At 41.8% G+C, this 20,136-nt stretch overlaps 1 protein-coding gene across 3 annotated transcripts; it reads right to left on the bottom strand.

Annotated features, from left to right (window-relative positions):
- Positions 1–3,461: 3,461 nt before the first annotated feature.
- Positions 3,462–18,507, bottom strand: OAT (ornithine aminotransferase). 3 transcript variants are annotated; one of them, XM_055802514.1, is made up of 11 exons: positions 18,375–18,507; positions 16,410–16,469; positions 14,990–15,216; positions 13,820–14,044; positions 13,597–13,692; positions 10,782–10,909; positions 9,060–9,182; positions 7,382–7,510; positions 6,279–6,392; positions 5,335–5,479; positions 3,462–4,371 (listed from the first exon to the last, which is right to left on the bottom strand). In XM_055802514.1, the coding sequence occupies exons 3-11, from the start codon at positions 15,186–15,188 to the stop codon at positions 4,211–4,213; spliced, it is 1,320 nt and encodes a 439-aa protein (XP_055658489.1). In that variant the 5' UTR covers positions 15,189–15,216; positions 16,410–16,469; positions 18,375–18,507; the 3' UTR covers positions 3,462–4,210. The 3 variants fall into 3 exon arrangements, with proteins under 3 accessions (XP_055658489.1, XP_055658480.1, XP_055658496.1); XM_055802505.1 differs by having other exon boundaries at positions 16,410–16,466; positions 18,375–18,483; XM_055802521.1 differs by lacking the exon at positions 16,410–16,469 and having other exon boundaries at positions 18,375–18,481.
- Between the last annotated feature and the right edge of the window lie 1,629 nt (positions 18,508–20,136).

Genomic DNA, 20,136 nt, shown 5'->3' with positions numbered 1-20,136 from the left:
ACAATTGGGCATTATTCCTGCAAACAAAGCTTCCAGTGAAGCCAAGGGCTGCCCCGGGTGCCTAGGAAATGCTGGTTTGGCTCTTGGGCGCTTAGATTACCTCCTTGTGCTTACACAGCACTGAACACAGCGTCACTATTCATTTAGGAAAGCGTTTCATATACCTGATGCAAAGAAACACCAGAAGCTACTTCACAAAAATACGTGCAGGTGATATGATGGAGACAGATGAAGCCTTTACAGCCAAATGCTTAAAGCAACATTTTGTAGATCCATACATATACCTGTAGAAAATTTTATTGCTGTATAGCTCTTGCTAAAGAAATGTAAACCCTATGGATAGGCAATACAGATCTCTTTCAAGTACCATTTTTAAAAATAAATTTCAATTACAACAGCAAGAAGCATCACCAAAGAAGTACCGTTTCCACTCTCTCATCTCTAACACAAAGTAAGAAAAGTATTTGAAAAATACAGCAAAGGTACAGAAAGGGCATTCTCTGAGCTTGCTTCTTACTTCTTCACCTCCTCTAAAGTTATGATTCAAAAAATAAACTCAAAGTATTTTATGAAATATCTTATATATTTTCTTCGTACATTTCAGTATATATATATTACCTTGATTTGTAAATTATTTTCATTTTGGCCTCCTTCAAATTATACTTTACTCAGGACCAGCATTTGGCTGAGTTATATGCACTTGAGCAATAAGCGGAACAAGTACAAACCCGAAAGCACTGAATTTCTGGCACCAAGCGGGTAAGGGCACTTTAGTTGTCTACATTTTTTTGGTAATAAAAGCCCTGAAGAAAATTTCTAAGGCTAACTAAGATCCCAGACAGCAAAACTAGGGACTGATTTACAAGCACATTAGTTATACAAGCAACTATATTTGCGTTTGAGAGGTTTAAGCAGTGTCACTGACAACTGGCCAAATCCCTATTTATGCTTGCTGGAAGAGAGACAAAACCCACTCTCCATGATAAAGCAAACCCTTCTTTTGCTGCTTCTTTCTCAAAACAAACCCCACATATCCAAGGCAGATGATCTTTCTAATAGCCTACAATCTTGTCACTTTGCACACTAGAAGAGGAGGAGCTTTGACATCTCCTTTGGCCATTCCAGCTCCTCCTGCTATCTCACAGACAACTGCCAAGATGTATTTCACTGTTGTTGAAGTATAGGTTAACTGGTGACAGGCTCAACGGCTGGGAAGAGAAGCTATGTGTTCCTGTCTTTACTACTGAAATGATACATGTAATTCTGTGCTTGTTCTGGCACTGAACCATAATTAAACCAAACTATCAAAAAATCCTTTGTCTGCTTTAGCTCCTAGGCTGCAGACATACACCCTTGTCCTTGCTCCGCTTCCTGCCCCATTAGTTTTTCACTGGTTTGCACACAGCAGCGTTGTTTCACAAGTACGAGCAGAATTTGTCCCACCCTCAGAACGACAGGCAGTGACAAAGACACTCGTGCAGCCACAGGACTCACTCACTCAGAGCCACCTCCCAGAAGCACATCCTAGCCACCACCACGTCAATGCAAAAAGCGAGAACCAGCTGCCACTGTACCTTGCAAGGGCCCTGGACAGCCAAAACATGTATTTAGCTCCAAGGATTTTGTCATCCTCAATCCTGTTCCTGAATTTCTGAGCTGCTTGGGCAGGTACTACACACCTGCCTTCCTCACACAGGTAGTTGTGGCTATGGGAACAATGCAGGGTTGAAAGCAAGCCTCAACCTCAAAGAGAGCTTTCAGGTTAAAACAGAAAACTCCTCAATTAGTTCATCATTAAAGAAGAGCAATTTAAGATGACAGTTTTTGACTTGTCTTCAGAAAGGCTATACATACCTTGATCTTCATAAGCTTGCAAAGACATTGGATTCAGGAAGCAATCATAAGATGACTAAAGAGCCCAAAGATCAGGCAGCAATGGTCTGCTGTAGAAAGAAAAATTTCTCAAGTTCTGAGCAAACTTGACCTAGTGAATCCGCAACCAGAAAGTGGGTTGGACAAGAGTAGAGCTCAAACTGATCACCAGAAGCCAGAGAAGTTATTGTCGGTAATAGAGGATGAAAGTTAGTAGACCAGACCACAGAATTTTACACGCATGTAATTCTTGCTTATGACACAAATAAAAAAAAAAAAGGGGGGGGGGGGGGGGGGGGGCAGGGTGAAACAACTTCAAAGCTGTTCTTCAAAACAGTTTGCACAGAAGGGAGTCTCGGAGCACAGGCTGAGATAAAAATATGCTACTGCAGGAAAACCCAAACCACAATGCTGGGGCATAAACCACAGTGCAGCACACAAGCCACGTGAACTAGTGTAGCTCTACCCAGCACTAGTGAAAGCAGGGCTGGAGCAGTGAATCGCAGGAGGAAAACAGTGGGGCCTGTTCTGGAAAACGTTACCTCTCAGGAGAAAATTGGAATTGTAACTAAGGAAGAAGCAGTGGCTGAAACAGGAACAGTAACAAACTGCAGGTATGTAGAAGGCTGTTACATAGAAGGAAGATAGCCTGTTCCCTGTGGCCTGCCAGACACTATAGATGGGCAACAAGAGAGACTGTGAATATGGTGGGAGACTTGGTAGCAGTAAGGACAGGGAAGCAAGAAAACAAAAGCCTGGAGTCTCCTGCCCCACAGCCCTATTGAGCACAACCAACAACATAACTGTAACTGGGGCAGGGGAACGGACCTGACCACGTCCTTCGTCCTTGCCACCCCTACTACTCTACAAAAGTAAACTTTTTGGCTGCTAAGGACTTTTGGGGGTTTAACTTTTTGGTTTATGAAAGGACTCCAGCAAATGCTGTTTATATTATGGTTTCTTTCAGTTACTTCTCTCCCTTCCAATCAAACTACATAAGCATAGCTCTCAGAAATGCCAGACTCCCTAGGCAACACCTTTCTGCATTTATTTTCTTATTCCTAACAGTCAGTGACACATTACACCTTGCAACAATGAGGCCTTTCCAAACTGAAGTCAGCTGTACTTCATCCACAGCAGACGACTACTCATTTTGTCTCACCCAAAACAAGGCAGGATAAATGGTTCTGTGACCCTAACCAGCAGACTGGTTCATTTCCATAAACTAAGTTGTCTTTAAAATACCAAGGGATTATTTACCACTTCCAATTACAAACATGTGACTGCATTTAACCTCTGTGCTTGGCAAAGGGAACATTTCACAGTCACAGTGATTAATCAGGGTTTAGTCTCAGCTAAAACCAGCTAAGAAATATGAAAAAACAACTTAGTACGAGAATAGTGGCCAACTCTGCAACTTCATACAGAATACTAGACTAGCAGCGTCCAAAAGCATGAAAGTACAGAAGCACTCATCCTGTAAAAAAGCAAGTAGAAGCTTTGATATAGATTGACAGAAAGACTACAGAGGCTGCACAGAGACAACTGCAAGTTTCTGCAGTGCATGCTCTTTTTGAATACACCATGTATTTTAGTTGGACATTAACTTTTCTTTAATGCAAGGCATGGTTTAGTATAAACATCCTGATTATAGAAAGTTTTATAACAGTAAAAACAGATCTATATGCTCAGATCTATTTTAAAAGATTGCAAAGCCAAACACTGAGACCAGGCTTGAAAACAGCACCTCTTGTCATACAATCAAAATATTGTACACAGAGAACACAGCTCGATGCTTCAAGTTCACCAGCATAACACCCAGTTTGTCAAACATTCAGCATTAGAATTTTTTTTCTAGCTACAAATGAGAAACAGAAATTCATCCATAATGACAAGTGCTTCCATCCTACAGACATCTCACCAAGGGGCAAAAATGCCAAATGTGATGTTTTGGAGAGTGATATGAGAGTGCAAGACCACTCTTCGTAAAATATACATGAATTATACTTTAAACTTTGGCCAAGACTTTCAACAATTATAAGGATTTCTACAGATACCTCCCTTCAAATGTTCTGACTTCACTGTTCAGTAGGTAAACAACTAGATGAACAGAACCTCACCACTTTATTTCCAAGTATTCCAAGACTGGAAACTCCTGAAAATCATTCTGTATTTTCTTCAGAGCCATTATAATTTAAAGACATAGCTACGTTTTAAGAGTCAAGTCCTCTTAGATAAAATGAATGAGAGATGCTTGCTTCAAGAGCAGGCTGTCATCACACATATTTCAACACACCACCTTGGGTCAGCCAGCAGATATATTTTAAAAGCCATGTGTTCAGAAAGACAGAATGGTCTTATGAATTATTTCAATGCACTCTCTGATTTCATCCTCTTTAATCACAAGCGGTGGTGCCAGCCGAATGATATCACCATGCGTAGGTTTGGCAAGAAGTCCATTATCACGAAGCCGCAAACACACCTTCCAGGCGTCATAGTCTACAATTAAAGGAAAAGTAAAAGACGACACTTACACTACAGCAGAAAAAGTGGCACAATTGCAGCACGCAGTCTGTGGGGCCAGCCTGTCAACCGTCTGCCATCTGGCAGTGAAAAGCAAAGTGTGTTCAGAAATGAAGTGGTCACTTCCTGAGCATCTCCTCAGAATCTGCAGCAAACGTGCAAGACTGATACAAAACTGCAATTTTTCTGAAGGGACCTACAAGTTTGCCTCCATTACACCGAGTTTTGCTCCTTCACGGCTGAGTGCTTGTCTAGATACAGCAATAAATTTAAAACAGGGAACCATGCAAAGGGGAGGTAAGAACATCTGGATAGGGCTTCAGACAAGGTTAGGTTTATGCCCGGATTTCAGTGCATCACGTGCATGTCTTCGGAAATTACACCTCCCTGCAGCACTTTGTCACTCAGCATATTCATGACAAAAGTAATTGTCTGCTCTGGCTTCTAAGCAGTTTTCTAATATAATTCAAGGTGTTAATCCCTAGAAACATGTTCTCAGTCATTAGCTTTTTCCCTTCCTTTTACCCTCCTGTATTCATTGTTCTCTTCTAACTGTCCTGAAAACAACCAGCTTCAGCCAATCCTTCCATAACCTGACAGAAACTGGTGTTCCAAATGTGGCCAGTTTTCTTCCAATGAGGAGACAAAAGGATATTTGTTGGGAGTTAGGTTTATCATCAGGTTTGAACATTATCAAATCATAAAAAAATTAATAATAATCAAGTAATTAAAAAAAATTGCTCAAACTCGCATAGTAAAAAACCCCTTATTTTTAATAGCACCAGTCACCTGAATAAATTTTCAGTAGGTACTACTACACTACAGCTGAGATCTGAACCCAAACATTATGCCTATAAGCCATCTCCCTACTCCATTAAGAACTTAAAGTTGAAAATACTTTTTCATGCGGTAATTGTGCAGTTGATTGTATTTCCTTACCTTTGGTTTCCCGAATTACAATTGCATTTAATAGTCCTTTTCCTCTTACAGAAGTTACTATATCAGACGGTGTCTTCATGAGCTCATTTCTTAGTATGTTACCCATTATTTCTGCATTTTTAGCCAAGTCTTCCTCTTCAATTACCTAAAGGGAAGTCAGATCTACAGTCAACTGAAAGGCACTGCATTTGTTTTATGGACGACGCTGGAATGGATGACTAATGACATTACAATTGCTGAGATACAAAAGCTGTTGCATCCAAAGTGTCACTGCAAAGGCTGCATATCCAAGCAGATTAGTATTACGCTTTTACTCATTCATGTTTCCAAGAAACAATAACCTCTTTGAATTTTATTCTGAATTAACTGCTTTTCATTTGCCGTTACATACAGGTAAACACTAAACCTCTGAAGCCTCTTAATCTGCCCAGGTCCACGTATGGCTAACGAGGCTTTCTGAGTAACTTGCAATACACATAGTCAATTATAAAGTCACAGAATAATTAAAGTATGGGCTCTGGACAAGACATTTTACCAACTTCCGTTTGAGCACCAATAGCATATATGTGTTATCACGCTCACAGAGCAGCAGCCTCTGCAATGTGGTATAGTAAAATGAGCCAATTTAAAAATGTCTTTGTGAAAGTAGTGAAACTATTTTACCAAATTTACTAAGTACCTTGAAACTTGCCCCTGATAAATTTTGCCATTTAAGACATTAAAAGACCATAAGAACACAGAAATTAGGACACTTTTCCAGCAAAGACTTTAGAATTTGCTTTGTGATCTATGCAGACAGTTAACCACTACCAGTTTTCCATTCTTACTTAAAGCTGTATTTCTACTTGTAGCATAACAAATAATACCATTTATTTAAGCAAAGATCATGTCAGTGCGACACCCTTTTTTCTTTGGAATGCAAATCTCTATCACAACATACAAACCTCCAGTGCTGCCATGGCAACACGGCAAGCTAATGGATTTCCTCCATAGGTAGATCCATGTTCACCTGGCTTAATGGTCAGCATAACTTCATCATCGCATAGCACTGCTGAGACCTAAAATGGGAAGGTCAGTCAATTCATTTACATATATATTTAGAATAGTAATCTTAAGTATCTCTGAAGCAAACTTTTCCTCAGGGCTCAGGAAAGGATATTTTTCAGCCTGTGGTGGTAAATCACATTTACATTCCCAGCTTTGTATAGAGGAGAGCGTATCTGACAATCACGTAACAGCTTAATCCCTTAAATACACTTAGCTACAGTGTAACATGTAACATCTAACCACAGTTGAGGGGCATTTCTACAAACTTAGTATTATTTCTAGAGTTTAAACTTCAATACTCTGTTTAACAACTCAGAAATATCTTCAATCAGCTGAAATAGTTCGAGGCATGTTGTAATTTCCAGCCTGATCAGCTGGAATTTAAGTCACTTCAAGAGGATAAAATCAGTCATGCGGGCATGCCAAACAAGTGAAATAATTCCAGTTGTTCAGAAATAGCTTTATAATACGTTTTTTAAACACATATTAGTTGGGGTTTTTTTCCTTCACAGAATTAATCTAGAAATTAATCACAGCAAGACTGTGACAAACTACTCTCCAGAGAGAGTACAAAGGACTAACCAGTCATTCCAGAATGAAAAGCTGACCACCGGACACTTGTTTTCCTAACAGGGTAATATCAAACTGAAGAAAACAGAGATATACCAAATTTATTCAATTAATTGACAAGGGTCAAAATACCCCAAAATCACCAGCCTAAGAAGGTGGCATCTAATAACTTGTCACTCTAACAAGTCAAGTATCAATCTAGAAGGATCAGGACACTATACAGCCATTTCAGCTACAAAGGTATTATTATGTATTCCATTATTTTCTTACGTATCTCTCACAGGTTGGACTACCTGGGTCATAGATCATAGTTAACCTTGTAAACACCAATTTACAAGCACAAAAACCATCAGATTTATTGTTCTAACTAGCAGATTTTCAGTGTTGTACTTAAGAAACATTATTCCACAAACAGGTATTTGTTACTCACAGGATACAAGCCACCAGAAAGGGCCTTTCCAAGAAGAATTATATCAGGTCTCACATTTTCATGGTCAACAGCTAGCATTTTCCCTGTTCTGGCTAAACCAGTCTGTATTTCATCAGCAATAAATAGAACCTTTACAGAGACAAAAAGGAGAGAAACCCACACTTAAGAGAATGACTTTCACTCGCATTCCTAATTCAATGCAAACAACACAGCATAATTTCACATAGTAAGAGAAAGACCTTCCAGCTGCATTACACTAATTACATGAAGGTACTTCCTTTACCTCCTCTAAACCTCCCAGAGACTTACACATTCCACAAAACGTGAAACCTCTAACAAATGAACAAGCTGTCCTCTCTCTCCGACATCTTTAGCATATTCTTTTCAATGTAAGGCATAGTCCACATAGGGCTGGGCACTGTCCAACCAAGATCTATTTGCAGTGTAACAATGAGTGGGATTACCAATAAGTTAGGATTTCTTTACTCCCAATGCATCGTTCATATATTGACCTTTGGAAGCTTCTGAAAAACGCCATGTTAGACATCAGACAAGAAGACTTGCAGAGTTGCTAAGTATCTAAATAACCGAGAACCTAAATCCAAGTTTTGGATCTTGTTTTCCTAAGCTGCACTACTGTCACACACTACTATTTGTAAAGTAGCTCTTATTTTTTCTGAGCCAAGTATCACAGCAATAACAAAGACAACTTTATTAATAATATGTCGATACCTTCCTCAGAAGGTATAGAAGGAAGTAGGGGTAGCACTTGCAAATGAAGAATCAGAGTTCCGTTGGAAGAGATACCGCTGATTTTTAAATCAGACTGGCAACACCAAGGGAAGAAAGAGATGTAAATCAACAGATCTCTTTCGTTTTCCTTACACTTACAAAGGATATGGCCTAGGCCTGTGGGAGAGGGCAGCTTGCGTGTGAGAAGTAGTAGTACCCAAAGACAACTGACAGACATGGAAATATATACAAACACATCTTCCCACCCTTCCAGAGACACTGGAATGCAAGTCTAATCCAGTGTGTCTTCACCAGCAGAAAACAGAGATTATGGATCTAACACTATTTTCAAAACTAAACGTTTCTTAGTAGAATTCACACAGGATATAATACTCAGGAGTCAGGAAGATGGTATGGAAGAGAATCTGAGAAAATGCTGAACAAAGGAACAAAATTATAAGACCTCTGCTCTTCAGAGGTCTTAAAAGAACATCCATAAACATACGATCATTTTCTTCGGTGTTTCGTTGTGACCCATTACTGTTACTAACTCTTGGTAGCGCTTACGCACCCCAGCAAGAGGCCCCTTGATGGCCATAGTAGAACCACTGCAGTAATTGGCTTCTGGTCCAAAAAACTTACAATGTGAAAAAAGAAATTAAAAGTTAAATTTACTTAAAATAAATCCATTTTCAAGACCATTCAGCAGAAAATTAAATCAGTGACAGGAATATGAAACAGTGAAAAGTGCACACTAAGAAATACTTCCTGGTAAGATATTGCCAGGAAATACAAAAAGTATCCCTACCCTACTCCACTGAAAGAAAAGGAAATTATTAAAGAGTATATGAAGTCCTGTACCTTGCATACAAGAATGACCTTACAAGATACATCAGTAAACACAGTGTGTAATGTTTAAGCCACCTTGTTACAGCAAATTCCTTACATTGTGTTTTGTGCAGAGGTCCCGCACTCCTGTGAGATAACCTTTGTCAGGAACAACCACGCCTGCTTCACCTTGAATTGGTTCAACCATGAAAGCTGCTACATTGGGATCTTGAAGGGCCCGCTGCAAAAATGGACATACGGATAGGAAAGACAAAAAGAAAAACCTTTTCCTCAGGTCAAATTCAGAAAATACGGCAATGAATACATATAGCAGAACCCAGCTCTGACCCTGGTAAATGATGATAATAGTATTCATGTCAGGCAGTTATCCCCGTGTGCCACTTCAGTTCCAACACAGAAGCCTGTGTCGCCATTTGCCTCAAAATATCAGCTGGTGTGCTCGCTTAGGAAGTTGCAAACCTTAAAAATTGCAAACCCAGACAAATAGATTATCGGATCAGTTCATAAGTTATCTCAGAAATACACTCAGTTTTGCATTACCCCATACCAGACAAACAATTGCTCAACGCTCCCCTCAAACAAAAAAGAATGGAGCCTCTCCAGAACAATTTTGTCATCTTAAAGCAAAGTCCATATTCTTGCACCATCAAGTTCTAAAAGGTTTAGAAGTCCACAAGACTCGAGATATAATGATTCCCAGCACAAATTTGTTACAGCTTTTCTCGGTATTGCCCCGTAAACACAACAAATTCAGTTATCACTCTGATGGACGTGGAGCTAAGTTTCGGGTCTCCTGAGCACATTCAAAGCCTCAATAAAAGTTGGCGGAAAGCCACCAAATACTTAAGAGGGCTTTCACAACAGGCAGCCTTACGTAGGTTCAAATCCGAGTAAGCTTTTCCACACTGCAACTATAATACACTGTAAGACCTTTGTTTCCCTTAACCAAACTCCGAGGAGGCAAGCATCTCCATCCTATAAACCCTCCAGTCTCCACAGCTGACTCACTTGTACTAAGCAGACCCAACAGGCACAGAGGACTAACCAACTTGTCACTCATGGAGATGACATACCCAGATGACGGAAATGTGGCAGTGCCAATGTCCCTAGTGCTGCAGGACCACCTGTGTTTGGCAGAATCCTCTTGCCTCCCGAGTTCCAAGCCCAGCATCCTATGGCTGCCATCAGGCACCGCTGACCCTTTAATAACTAAGCCCACATTATGAGGGTGGGAAATTTTAGACTAAGCAAGGTCAACCCTCCCCAACAGTTTGACAGGATGCATCTCAGAAAACCCAGGGAAATGCAGAATCATTAGCGTTTCAACGGTGTAAGTGAAAGGCCAGCCTAGCATGGTTTTAAGGATGCTGTGAAACTGGAAAGACTTGTTTGCAGCTACAGCAAATTCTAGTCATCTGGTCATTGAAGAATGCACAACATTTCTAAGAAAATTAGGTAAAGATATTAGTTTCAGAATCCAAGTCCTGACTTTGGAATGTATGCTACTGATCCAAATTCCCTTGCAGTTTACCTGCTGTTCTTCATTTGTACCTTGGACATCTTATGATGTGGGAAATTAAACAGACCATGTGGGTTTCCTTTTACACCCTAAAGCAAAACTAAAAATCAAAACCAAAGCAGAATTTACACACATTTCCTATATGTAATTATAATATATATATTTCTTACGTATGTCTAGATACATATATCTTAATGTCAAAGCACACGTTTCAAAGGATAAAGTTCTGATTTTCCTGCCTTGCTACTTACCACACACTGTAGGATGCTTTCGTACAAGAGAACAAAAATTGCCAAGTACCTCAAGAGCTGGTAGGTCATTGTATGGGATCACTTCGAAACCTGGCATAAAGGGCCCAAATCCATCGTAGCTGGATGGATCCGTAGAACTAGAGATAGCAGACATTGTTCTGCCCCAGAAGTTGCCAGCTAAAAATAAAAACAATAACAAAAAAAAGATTGTTACAAAACTCACTAAAATCCAGAACAGTTTATACTTTCCATTTGGTAGTGCATTTTAGGCATTGTCTAACATTAGCCTATTAGCATTCTTCTGCTAATTGTTAGCATTTTACCTTGATGCTATAAATACACCGTGTTGCTATATCAAAAACAAAAGAAAATTATGGTATTAGACCTGACAAGTATACAAAATAATTTCCATGAGCTTTATTAGTAATCTGAAAAAACTGAAAATTACTCAGTAATATAACATCTGTTTAAGGAAGATATACAGCTTTTAAGTAAATATTACTCATTAAATTCAGAAAAAAAAAAGTTAGCATCACACAGAATTTAGATCCTGAACATAAAGTGGCCATTAAGCCTAAATCAAAAAATATATTTCTGTGCATTTCAAAGTTCCAGAAGGATCCATTTAAATTTGTAAAAATATTGTGACATCGCACTATTTCATATAGAAACACCGGTTAAAATGCCTAAGAACCAATTATCACCAAGACTATGATATATTCATTTTAATATTTCAGTTAAATCAACATACTCTCAGCTAATCAATAAGGTGCTTAATAAGACTAAGGAAGATTAAGGGTTCAACTCCTTCCCAACATCACAAGCCTCTTCTTCCCCCCCTACCCAAATTTCTTTGGGTAAGTGTGATCCTAGGGGCAGAGGGTGTTCTCAATCTGCAGGAAATCCTGAAGTCAATTATGAGCGACACAGCCAGCTCCAGGCATCCCTTCTTCCTGGTCACCAAATGCAAACAGCACGACACTGTACACCACAGCAATGTCTCCCAGCAGGATAATCCCTGGCCATGCTTTGCTGAGTCACCTGCTTGACACCTCAAGGTTACGCTCATGCAACCCTCTGTATGCTGGAACAAAGCCCTGCAGACTGAATGACAAGAAGCAGGCTGTCTCCACCGCACCGCTCCGATCCGTACTGGCTCACTATCAAGCACAGAATCTACATCACGTTCTCCAGTGATGATATTTAAAGCCATCTTTTGTTCTGATGCTAGCTACCCAAGAGAGCTTTTTTACCTGCCAGAATGCTGGTTTCTGACAAGAGAAGGATTACTATGTTTTCCAACTACTTGGCACATAATTATAAAATGTGGTTAAGGGGATGGGAGCATATCCAGTTTATCAAGTTGAGAAAGCACTTGCTGAAAGTTAATTGTCTGAAGAGCAAAATAAAATATATACGGAAAAGGAGGGAGAAATATTTGTTCAAAGAATTCCCAGAAGAAATAAAAAAATATAAAAATCTAATTTATGTGATCCCAGAAGCCATAATGCAATATTCAACTATGAACTGCAATTTTTAAATGCTGCCTAATGACAATTTACAGTTCAGCTACTATGGGTACCAAAAGTCAAAAACATTATTTAAAGCTGTGGCAATTACAAAAAAAATAGAGCAGTCAATATTTAAATGGTAAGCTTTATTCTGGAAGGTTTTATATTTCTTTTTATAAGCCAAGTACAATAGTCTCTTCAGAGGCAGGTAACCTCTCCGTGTTACAGAGCCAATCAGAGCAGGCAGATAAAGGGAGGAAGTATATCACATATATAATCAGGACTTTCCAGGGCCCCACATTTACTTCAGCAGTATTGCTTTTACTTTCATTATATGATCAAGACTACAGTATGGCTTTTCTGGGCTACCTATAACTGGTAGGGAAAGCTTAAGAGGGAAGTTGGCTTAACCCAATTGATGAATATATGACACAGGCGGCAGCAATCTGAGGAATGAAATCACGACAAAGGTATACAAAAATCAACTAATTAGAAATCAAAGATATTACACTTTAATGCCATGAAGCAGTTAAAAGAGGATGGAAGACTGAACGCACTTCCCATGTGACTTCAGGCAGCCACTCATCAATTTTTCACAACCAAAAAAGTTTAGTACAAATAAGGTCCACTTCATATATTCAACCACTGTTTATAAAGCTTGATAATACACCTCATTAACTATATTTTCCTTCCCAAATTTAAGTTCATCATTGCATTTCCCTTACAAACCCAGACATTACCAGCAGCTGCTGACAAAGCACAACTACCCTCGTTGCCTCATATCCTCATATGCCAAAAACAGATGCATACATCTCCACATGCGAGAGGATCTGAAACTGATTTGTCATAGGAATTATATTTTTATCTCTTTAACAGATGTGACTGTAAAAGCAAATCACAGACGTCTTTTAAGGGACATTACATTTATATATCATTTTTATATTATGTTGTTTATAATTAATTGTAACTATTTAAGGTTAAAATCAAATACCCAGAAGCATACACAGAGTATTTTGTCAACAGAATATATTTAAGACTGAAGTTCACAATTTAGAAGGAGGCACTTAGAGAACCTTAAGGTCCTGCAAAGCCTGTTGTAGCCACAACAGCAGTTGTTTCACCAGAATCACCAACTGCAGATACACGAGTACAAAATAACCCATTAACAGGTTGAGATCTTAGCTTACATTATTAAAATGTCAAACGGACATATTTCAACTTGTTTCAGTGAAAAAAAGAAACATTAAGAGTACTGCAAAGTAATCACTAGAGCTACGACAGAAAAGAGTGCTACATCCAACATCTAGAGCTTTCTTCTTCAATACCTCAACTCATAACATGCACTTTACATACCTGCAAAAAGGATTTTTGCTTTGTATTTTGGAATTCCTTTCACAGTGTATGCCCACTTCCGAGCCAATTTACAGGCAGTTTCTCCAGCTTCCACCCCTAAAACATACAGCAGTACTGTTATCACACTTGTACATGACACAGGACATTGATGCAGTACTAAATGTTACAGAATCATTCAATCTCACAGATAAGACATAAAATGGAAATACAATTATTTTTTTACCTGTGTTCATTGGAAGGACTTTGTTATAATTGAACATTTTGGTGACAAGCTCCTCATATTCACCAAGTACATCATTGTAGAATGCTCTGGATGTAAGTGTCAGTTTTTCAGACTGAGCTTTCAGAGCATTCACAATCTTTGGGTGACAGTGGCCTTGATTAACAGCGCTGTAAGCACTCAGGAAGTCAAAATACTTCCTACCTTCAACATCCCACACGTAAACGCCTAGGAGAAGAGAGGTATGATCAATACACAAAATAAAAGACAATATTAAATGGTATAAGCTAAGAGCTACAGCACAATCTCGTCAAATACATTATCTTTGTTCTTCCTTAGCGCATATCTGAAAGGCCCTCTAACTAGAAAATAATCAGTTGACAAGCAGAGCGTGAGCAACAACCTAGTACAGTACAAATAAATGCCCAATGAGGAATCAAGAAAAGAAGCACTCCCCATATAAAGCTTCCATTCCACTAAGTTAATAAGTAATATCAGAATATTACTTCCCTTCCAAGAGCTTGTTTTGGGTCCTAAGAAGCAGAGAGAGAAGAGTACTTTTGTAAGAGAATTAATAAGAATTGGAGGTCTAAGAAGAACAAAACCAACAGAACCTAAATAAGTCTCAAAACTCTTTTAAAAGAGCGACAGCTCTGAGCTGTCAAAATGTGTACCAATAAAGAAAAACTACTGGATCACTATGCTGATAGCATTTCAACATAAGCTCATAGAATTTAACTTGCAGAGCACAAAAGCCTCTTAAACGTAACTAAAGTTAAATTAAGCAATAATACAGGAACAGTACACAAGGACTTGAACAGGGTTACAATGTACCTCATCATGTTCACATTGACATTAAATCTCTCCACACAAGGTAAAAGAAGAAACAAAGTTGCTTGAAACTTTCTTGCTGAGTTACTCTGAATTACAAAGACTATTAGAACTTAAACCTCTACTTAGATAAGTCATTTCAAAGAGACTAAAATTTTATCAGGCAGCCTTATGCATGATGATCAAATTCTCTAATCAGCAATTATCTGTCTGTATTTCATCAATTATCTCAATCTCACCCCACTCGGCAAAAAAGCCCCAAAGGTTCAGAAACTAATTAGATCCAAACTATGCCATGATCCCATCTCATCTACACCACCCAGGGAAGCCTAAATAAAATACCTTTTCCTTTTTCCAAAGCAACAGGTAGTGGGTGGTAATTGTGGGCACCATACTTAGCCTCACGTTCATATATGAGATCAGAGGAGGGAGGTCCTTGAATGGTTTTTTTAGTAGCAACAGAGGTGGCAGAACTCAGCGAAGCATGAACACCTCGACAGAGAACAGCAATGCTCTGAGAGCGAGTGAGCTTGGAGAACATTATTGACTTCAGGTATGCCGTTACAGACCTGGGAGGGGGAAAAAAAAAAGTTAATAATTAACACTAAGGATACTTCAGAAAAGTACGATGCCATTGAAGCGTTTTTACTGCACGGATGGCAGGTTTCTCAACTCTTTTGCAATTCAATCAAGAAAGCTTATATGAAATATACAAATGAATGCAGTACTAACTTCAAGTAAGTATTTTTTTCCTGTTTTAACATACACTCACAGTAACAGAAAGAAAACTAAAATACGTGACTCACCAAATCTATGAACAGGTCACAATCTTTCCTATAACTGCTCCTTTCTTACTGTGCCTTAAATTGTGACTAGAATTATTAATATAAACTACAATAAGAAAGTTTATAAAACTTCTTGTGCTACTGAAATGCCTTTTGCCTCAAAAAATTTTCCATAAAACAAACCTTGTTGAGAAATCAAAAAGTAAATAATATAGTACTGGAAACAAGTACCTGACCCAGAGAGTGGTTAGCTGATAATATTTCTCAGATTTGATAAAGGACTGATTAGTTTTAACTGAGGTCTGCTTTAAGAAGCAAAATCTGTGACTTTTTATATAAATTGCATTCTTGATTTTAAAATGTTGCCACCTACACATAAAGCACTCACTGTTAGTAGCATTTGAAGACTATCAAATAAGGTCTAAAATAGATGGGAAATAAAAGTATGTCAGACATTAACAATCATTATAACACCCTGTATTTTCTTAGTAAAACTCAGCGATTTCCCCTGAATGCATAACCTTTTACTGTTAACATTCAAAGATAATCTGAGGGTACAACTTCACAAGACAAATGCACTCGCATTTCCTCCATGTGCCTTCACCTCAGCCAACATGAAGGTACATCCCAGTGAAGGGAAACCGAGCTGGCATTTTAAAAGCTGTGCAAGCAAGCCCTCCCCACAGCACCACATAGTGGGAACAGCTGAGAGCCCCCAAGAAAACAACGATCACTTTAGCAAGGCCGATAGTTCTCAAAGCTCAGTTTCCAGTCTTGCTGAACATCACACTGATAAACTGGAAAAAGGTATTGGCCCAAGAGGAAGATTGCAGATTACAGTGACAAGTGCTCCAGTTATCAAACACAGCCTCCTTTGTAACATGCTCCATAATAAACTGAAGAGCTAAGTAGCCCTGACACTGCTGCACTACCTAGCAACAAAAGTACAGTGTAAAACTTAACCAAAATATACTTACTAAGTATGAACAGGAGAATGCAGGGATCGTTTACAACAAGGGCGTTGGTATATCAGGCTGCTTGAACAGAGACAGAAATATTAAGTCACAGATTTATTCTGAATTTATTTTGGAAAAGGTCAGCACACTGGATGTGCCACCTTAGAGAGGCATTTCTTTCAGCAGACTCCTAAGATATTACATTGCTGCTCCTCACTTCTAAGCAAAGCCAGAAGACTATTTTCTACATCTACCAAAATCCAAGTCTTTCGGAAGAGTCAATAGTCTCCATTCCGCCAAGAGATAAACAGGAGCTTCACAGCTCTGGGCATTTTACCAGTTACCATCAACGTCATTAAATATTAGCCAGTTTAAATAAAATTTAAATTAAATATTACTTTTCAAGACAGTTATTCAAAGATTTTGCAGATAAGAAAACCAAATACTTCTCTGTGGAAAAAAAAAGGTTTTGGCAGAAACTCAGCTCAGCTCTGCCACTCAAAATTACAGCTTGCTTAACTTCTAAAATTTAATTGGTCTGTGACATCCTGGCCCCTGGCACACCTTCATGGCAGAGCAGCTAATTCCATCATAAGCATCAACATTTTGGAGATTTTCCAGATATTCCTGAAGTGAAAGCTGTAACGAAATGAAACTTTCATCTGCTCCATATCAGAGAGCTACCTTTCTGTATGAAGAATTGATGACCACCACTTTGAGGCTCTTTTACTTCTTTCAGGTTGGAAAACATTAATTAGAAATATTTAAAAGGGCTTTCCCCTCCATGAGGAGAAATGCCCTGCAAACTATGCTAGTGAGGCCACATCATTTTAGCCAAGGTGTGGGAGATTACATGGTGTAGGGCTGAGTGAAGCTGAAAATTATGGATGCATCTCGAGTTAAGAGGAGAAAAATTTGGTTTTGATGGATCAGCAAGACAAGATGAAACTTCAAGAAAGAGGAGAAGCAAAATAAGGGGGGGGGGGGGGGGCGACAACGATGACAGACGGGCCGGGATGACGGGGACCCAACAAACCCAAACTCCCAAACTTATTATCAACTGTGAAGACATGAGAAATATGATCATGCCCTGTAGCACGCAGCACTGAAATCAGGAGCCAGGCATTTCACCAAGTGGAAAAGGTCTTGCATCAGAACAGAAGAGTTACTCAAAGCACAGCTGTAAAACATACTTGGACAACTCTGCTCAGCTGTTGAGCAAGAATATCCAGACAAGAGCACTGCACCTGCAGGCCTCCCGAGTAAACTGAACGGTTCTGTGTACCCAATCCGTGACATACACGTAAACACCCCCCAAGATAAACGGCCTATTTTATAAAATACACAAAAAATACTCATGCTGATACAGCACAGAAGAATCGATGCCACCTGCGGCCTTTACCAACTGAATCCAAAGGGGGTGAACGTTCAAGGGGACAAGCTGTAGCAGGAGGGGTATCAGCCTGGCCACCCAAACTACCTTTGCAGAGCAGCGCCACATCAGACCCAGCTCAGGACCCAGGCCGGCAGACATGGAAGAGCGAGAAACCCTGCGGTTCCCGGGATGAAACACCCCGGTGAAACACCGGGAGCCTCTGGCCAGGCCCCGGCCAAGGCCCCTGCGAAGGCGAAGGTGGCATCATGGCCGGCAGCGGGGCTGCCAGCGGCGCGGGGCGCACGGGGACCCTGCGGCGGCGCAGCCCGAGCCCGGGGCCAGGCTGGCACCCCCGCTCCCCCCGCAGAGGGCGCCCAGAGCGGCCCGGCCCCGGATCCCGGGGCTCCGGCCGCTCAGCGGCCCGGCGCTGCCGCGCCCCTGGAGGCAGCCGCCACTGGGCAGCTCGGCCCCTCCCGTTGTCCCGGCGACGGGGCCTGCCGCGGCCTCGCCCCGCACAGCCCCTACCCGCCGCGGGCCGGCACCCGGAGCAAGGCGACCCCGCGGGAGGCAGGAACGGGCCCCGCGGGCCGGGCCCCCCCGCCGCGCTGTACCTGCCGGCCGCCGCCGCTGCTGCTGCTGCTTCTCAGCCCGGAGCCCGCGGCGAAGAGGCGGAGGCGGCCCGCGGCGACTGTCACCGCTCCTCGCTCCGCGGCACGCCCCGCCCCTGCCCGCTGACGTCCCGCCGCCGCCGATTGGCTACCGCCGCCAATTGGCCGCCCCCACCCCCGCGCTCTCACTCAGGCCCTCCCGCCCACGGCCGCCTCCCATTGGTCGAGCTCCGCGCGTACACCCCGCGCTCAGCCAATCAGCATGGGACGGCGGCACCCCCGCGCGCCGAGGTCCCGCCCAGGCGGTCGGTGGCTCTCCTTCCCTCAGGGTGGCCGGTCCGCTCCCGCACGCCGGCCGGCCCCTGCCCTGGGCCCGTGGGGGCGCTGGCCGCTGCCGGGCTCCGCTGGCCACTGCCGGGCTCCGCTGGCCTCTGCCGGGCCGGGCTCTGGGGGCAGGTTTTGCAGCCATAGAAATCTCCCCGCTCGGCGGGCTGAAGCCTCCGGCTCTGCGGACCGAGCCGAGCGCCCTCCCGCCGGGTGTCAGCACCCAGCCGGCTCCTCCGTAGTGCCACGGACCCTTGGCCGCGCTTGCCCCCCATCTGGGAAGTTGCTCTAGAAAAAAAAATTAATAATAATAGAGAGGGACTGGGAAGACATTCCTGGAAATGGGCAGTGTGGGGGATGATTGTGGTAACGCTCTCAACTGGCCTGTGGCCTCCCTGCGTGGGCAGTGGTGTCTGCAGGTCATTGCTTCCCGAAGCGCCACTGTGAGGATGATAGTTGAAGCCAGTCCTGTCCTTCCTTTCTCTTCACAAAAGCTGTGCGTGAGCTTTTCCCTGATCTTTTTACGCTTTATATGTGGCTCACAAAAAGTAATTTAAAACAATAGCCAGAGATTCACTAAGTTTGCTAACAAATTCCTCACAGAGCTCCTGCACCCAGTTTTCTGCCTACGCGTCAAACGCACCAGCTCTCCCCAAGCCCGCCATGGTTCCTCCGGCGCTGGCCGTTGCCGGGAATGGGTGCTCCGCCAGTGGCATGGCGTTGATGGAGCCCCAGTCTTCGCTCCCTGCTGCCTTGGGAAGGAGGGAGGCATGTGGGGAGCGGGGTCCGCTGCGGGAGGGCCCGGCTCGCTCTTCCAGGGAGCTTGCAGCAGGTGAGCAGGGGCAGGCTGTAACTAGCCAGCAGAACCCTGACCTTTCCCCAGGCTGAATTGCACTCGAAGAGTGTTTTGTAACCAGAAAATCTGGACATTTGCACGGAACCATGAGCTGTGTTTGATAAATATGTGCTCGTTTTAATCCGAAAGAAAAACACTGAGAATATTTCACTTTTTATCCTACTCACCTCACCGAGGAGTAGAGAAAACAAAAAAAACCTCGGTCTTAGTAGTGCCTCAGTCTTCTGAGTGCCTCTTGCTTTTGGTTCATAACTTGTCCTGACAAGTCTATCAGTGCTGGAAAACAGTTGTTTTTTCCACAAAGAAAACATGGTATCCTAGGTTGACATACAGATAATTTGCATTTCTTCCCCACACAAAAGCAACCCCGCATTTGAAAATATTCCTGAATCTTGTCATATCTTCTAACCGAATTGCTCAGACCTTGGATGTCAGGGAGCAGCATTGCTTATGTGTTTGGAGAACGCCCTCAGGGAAAATTTTCCCAGTGTGCTGTCAGCTTGATGCAGTGAGGGTTGGGAGTAGAACAGACAACACTGTGCTCTTTATAAATACACATACAGTTAGGCTCAATTTGCTAATGTA

The sequence above is a fragment of the Falco peregrinus genome, chromosome 1, assembly GCF_023634155.1.
Source record: "Falco peregrinus isolate bFalPer1 chromosome 1, bFalPer1.pri, whole genome shotgun sequence".
Classification (NCBI taxonomy): domain Eukaryota; kingdom Metazoa; phylum Chordata; class Aves; order Falconiformes; family Falconidae; genus Falco; species Falco peregrinus.
This window is presented reverse-complemented; position numbering and strand designations above follow the sequence as displayed.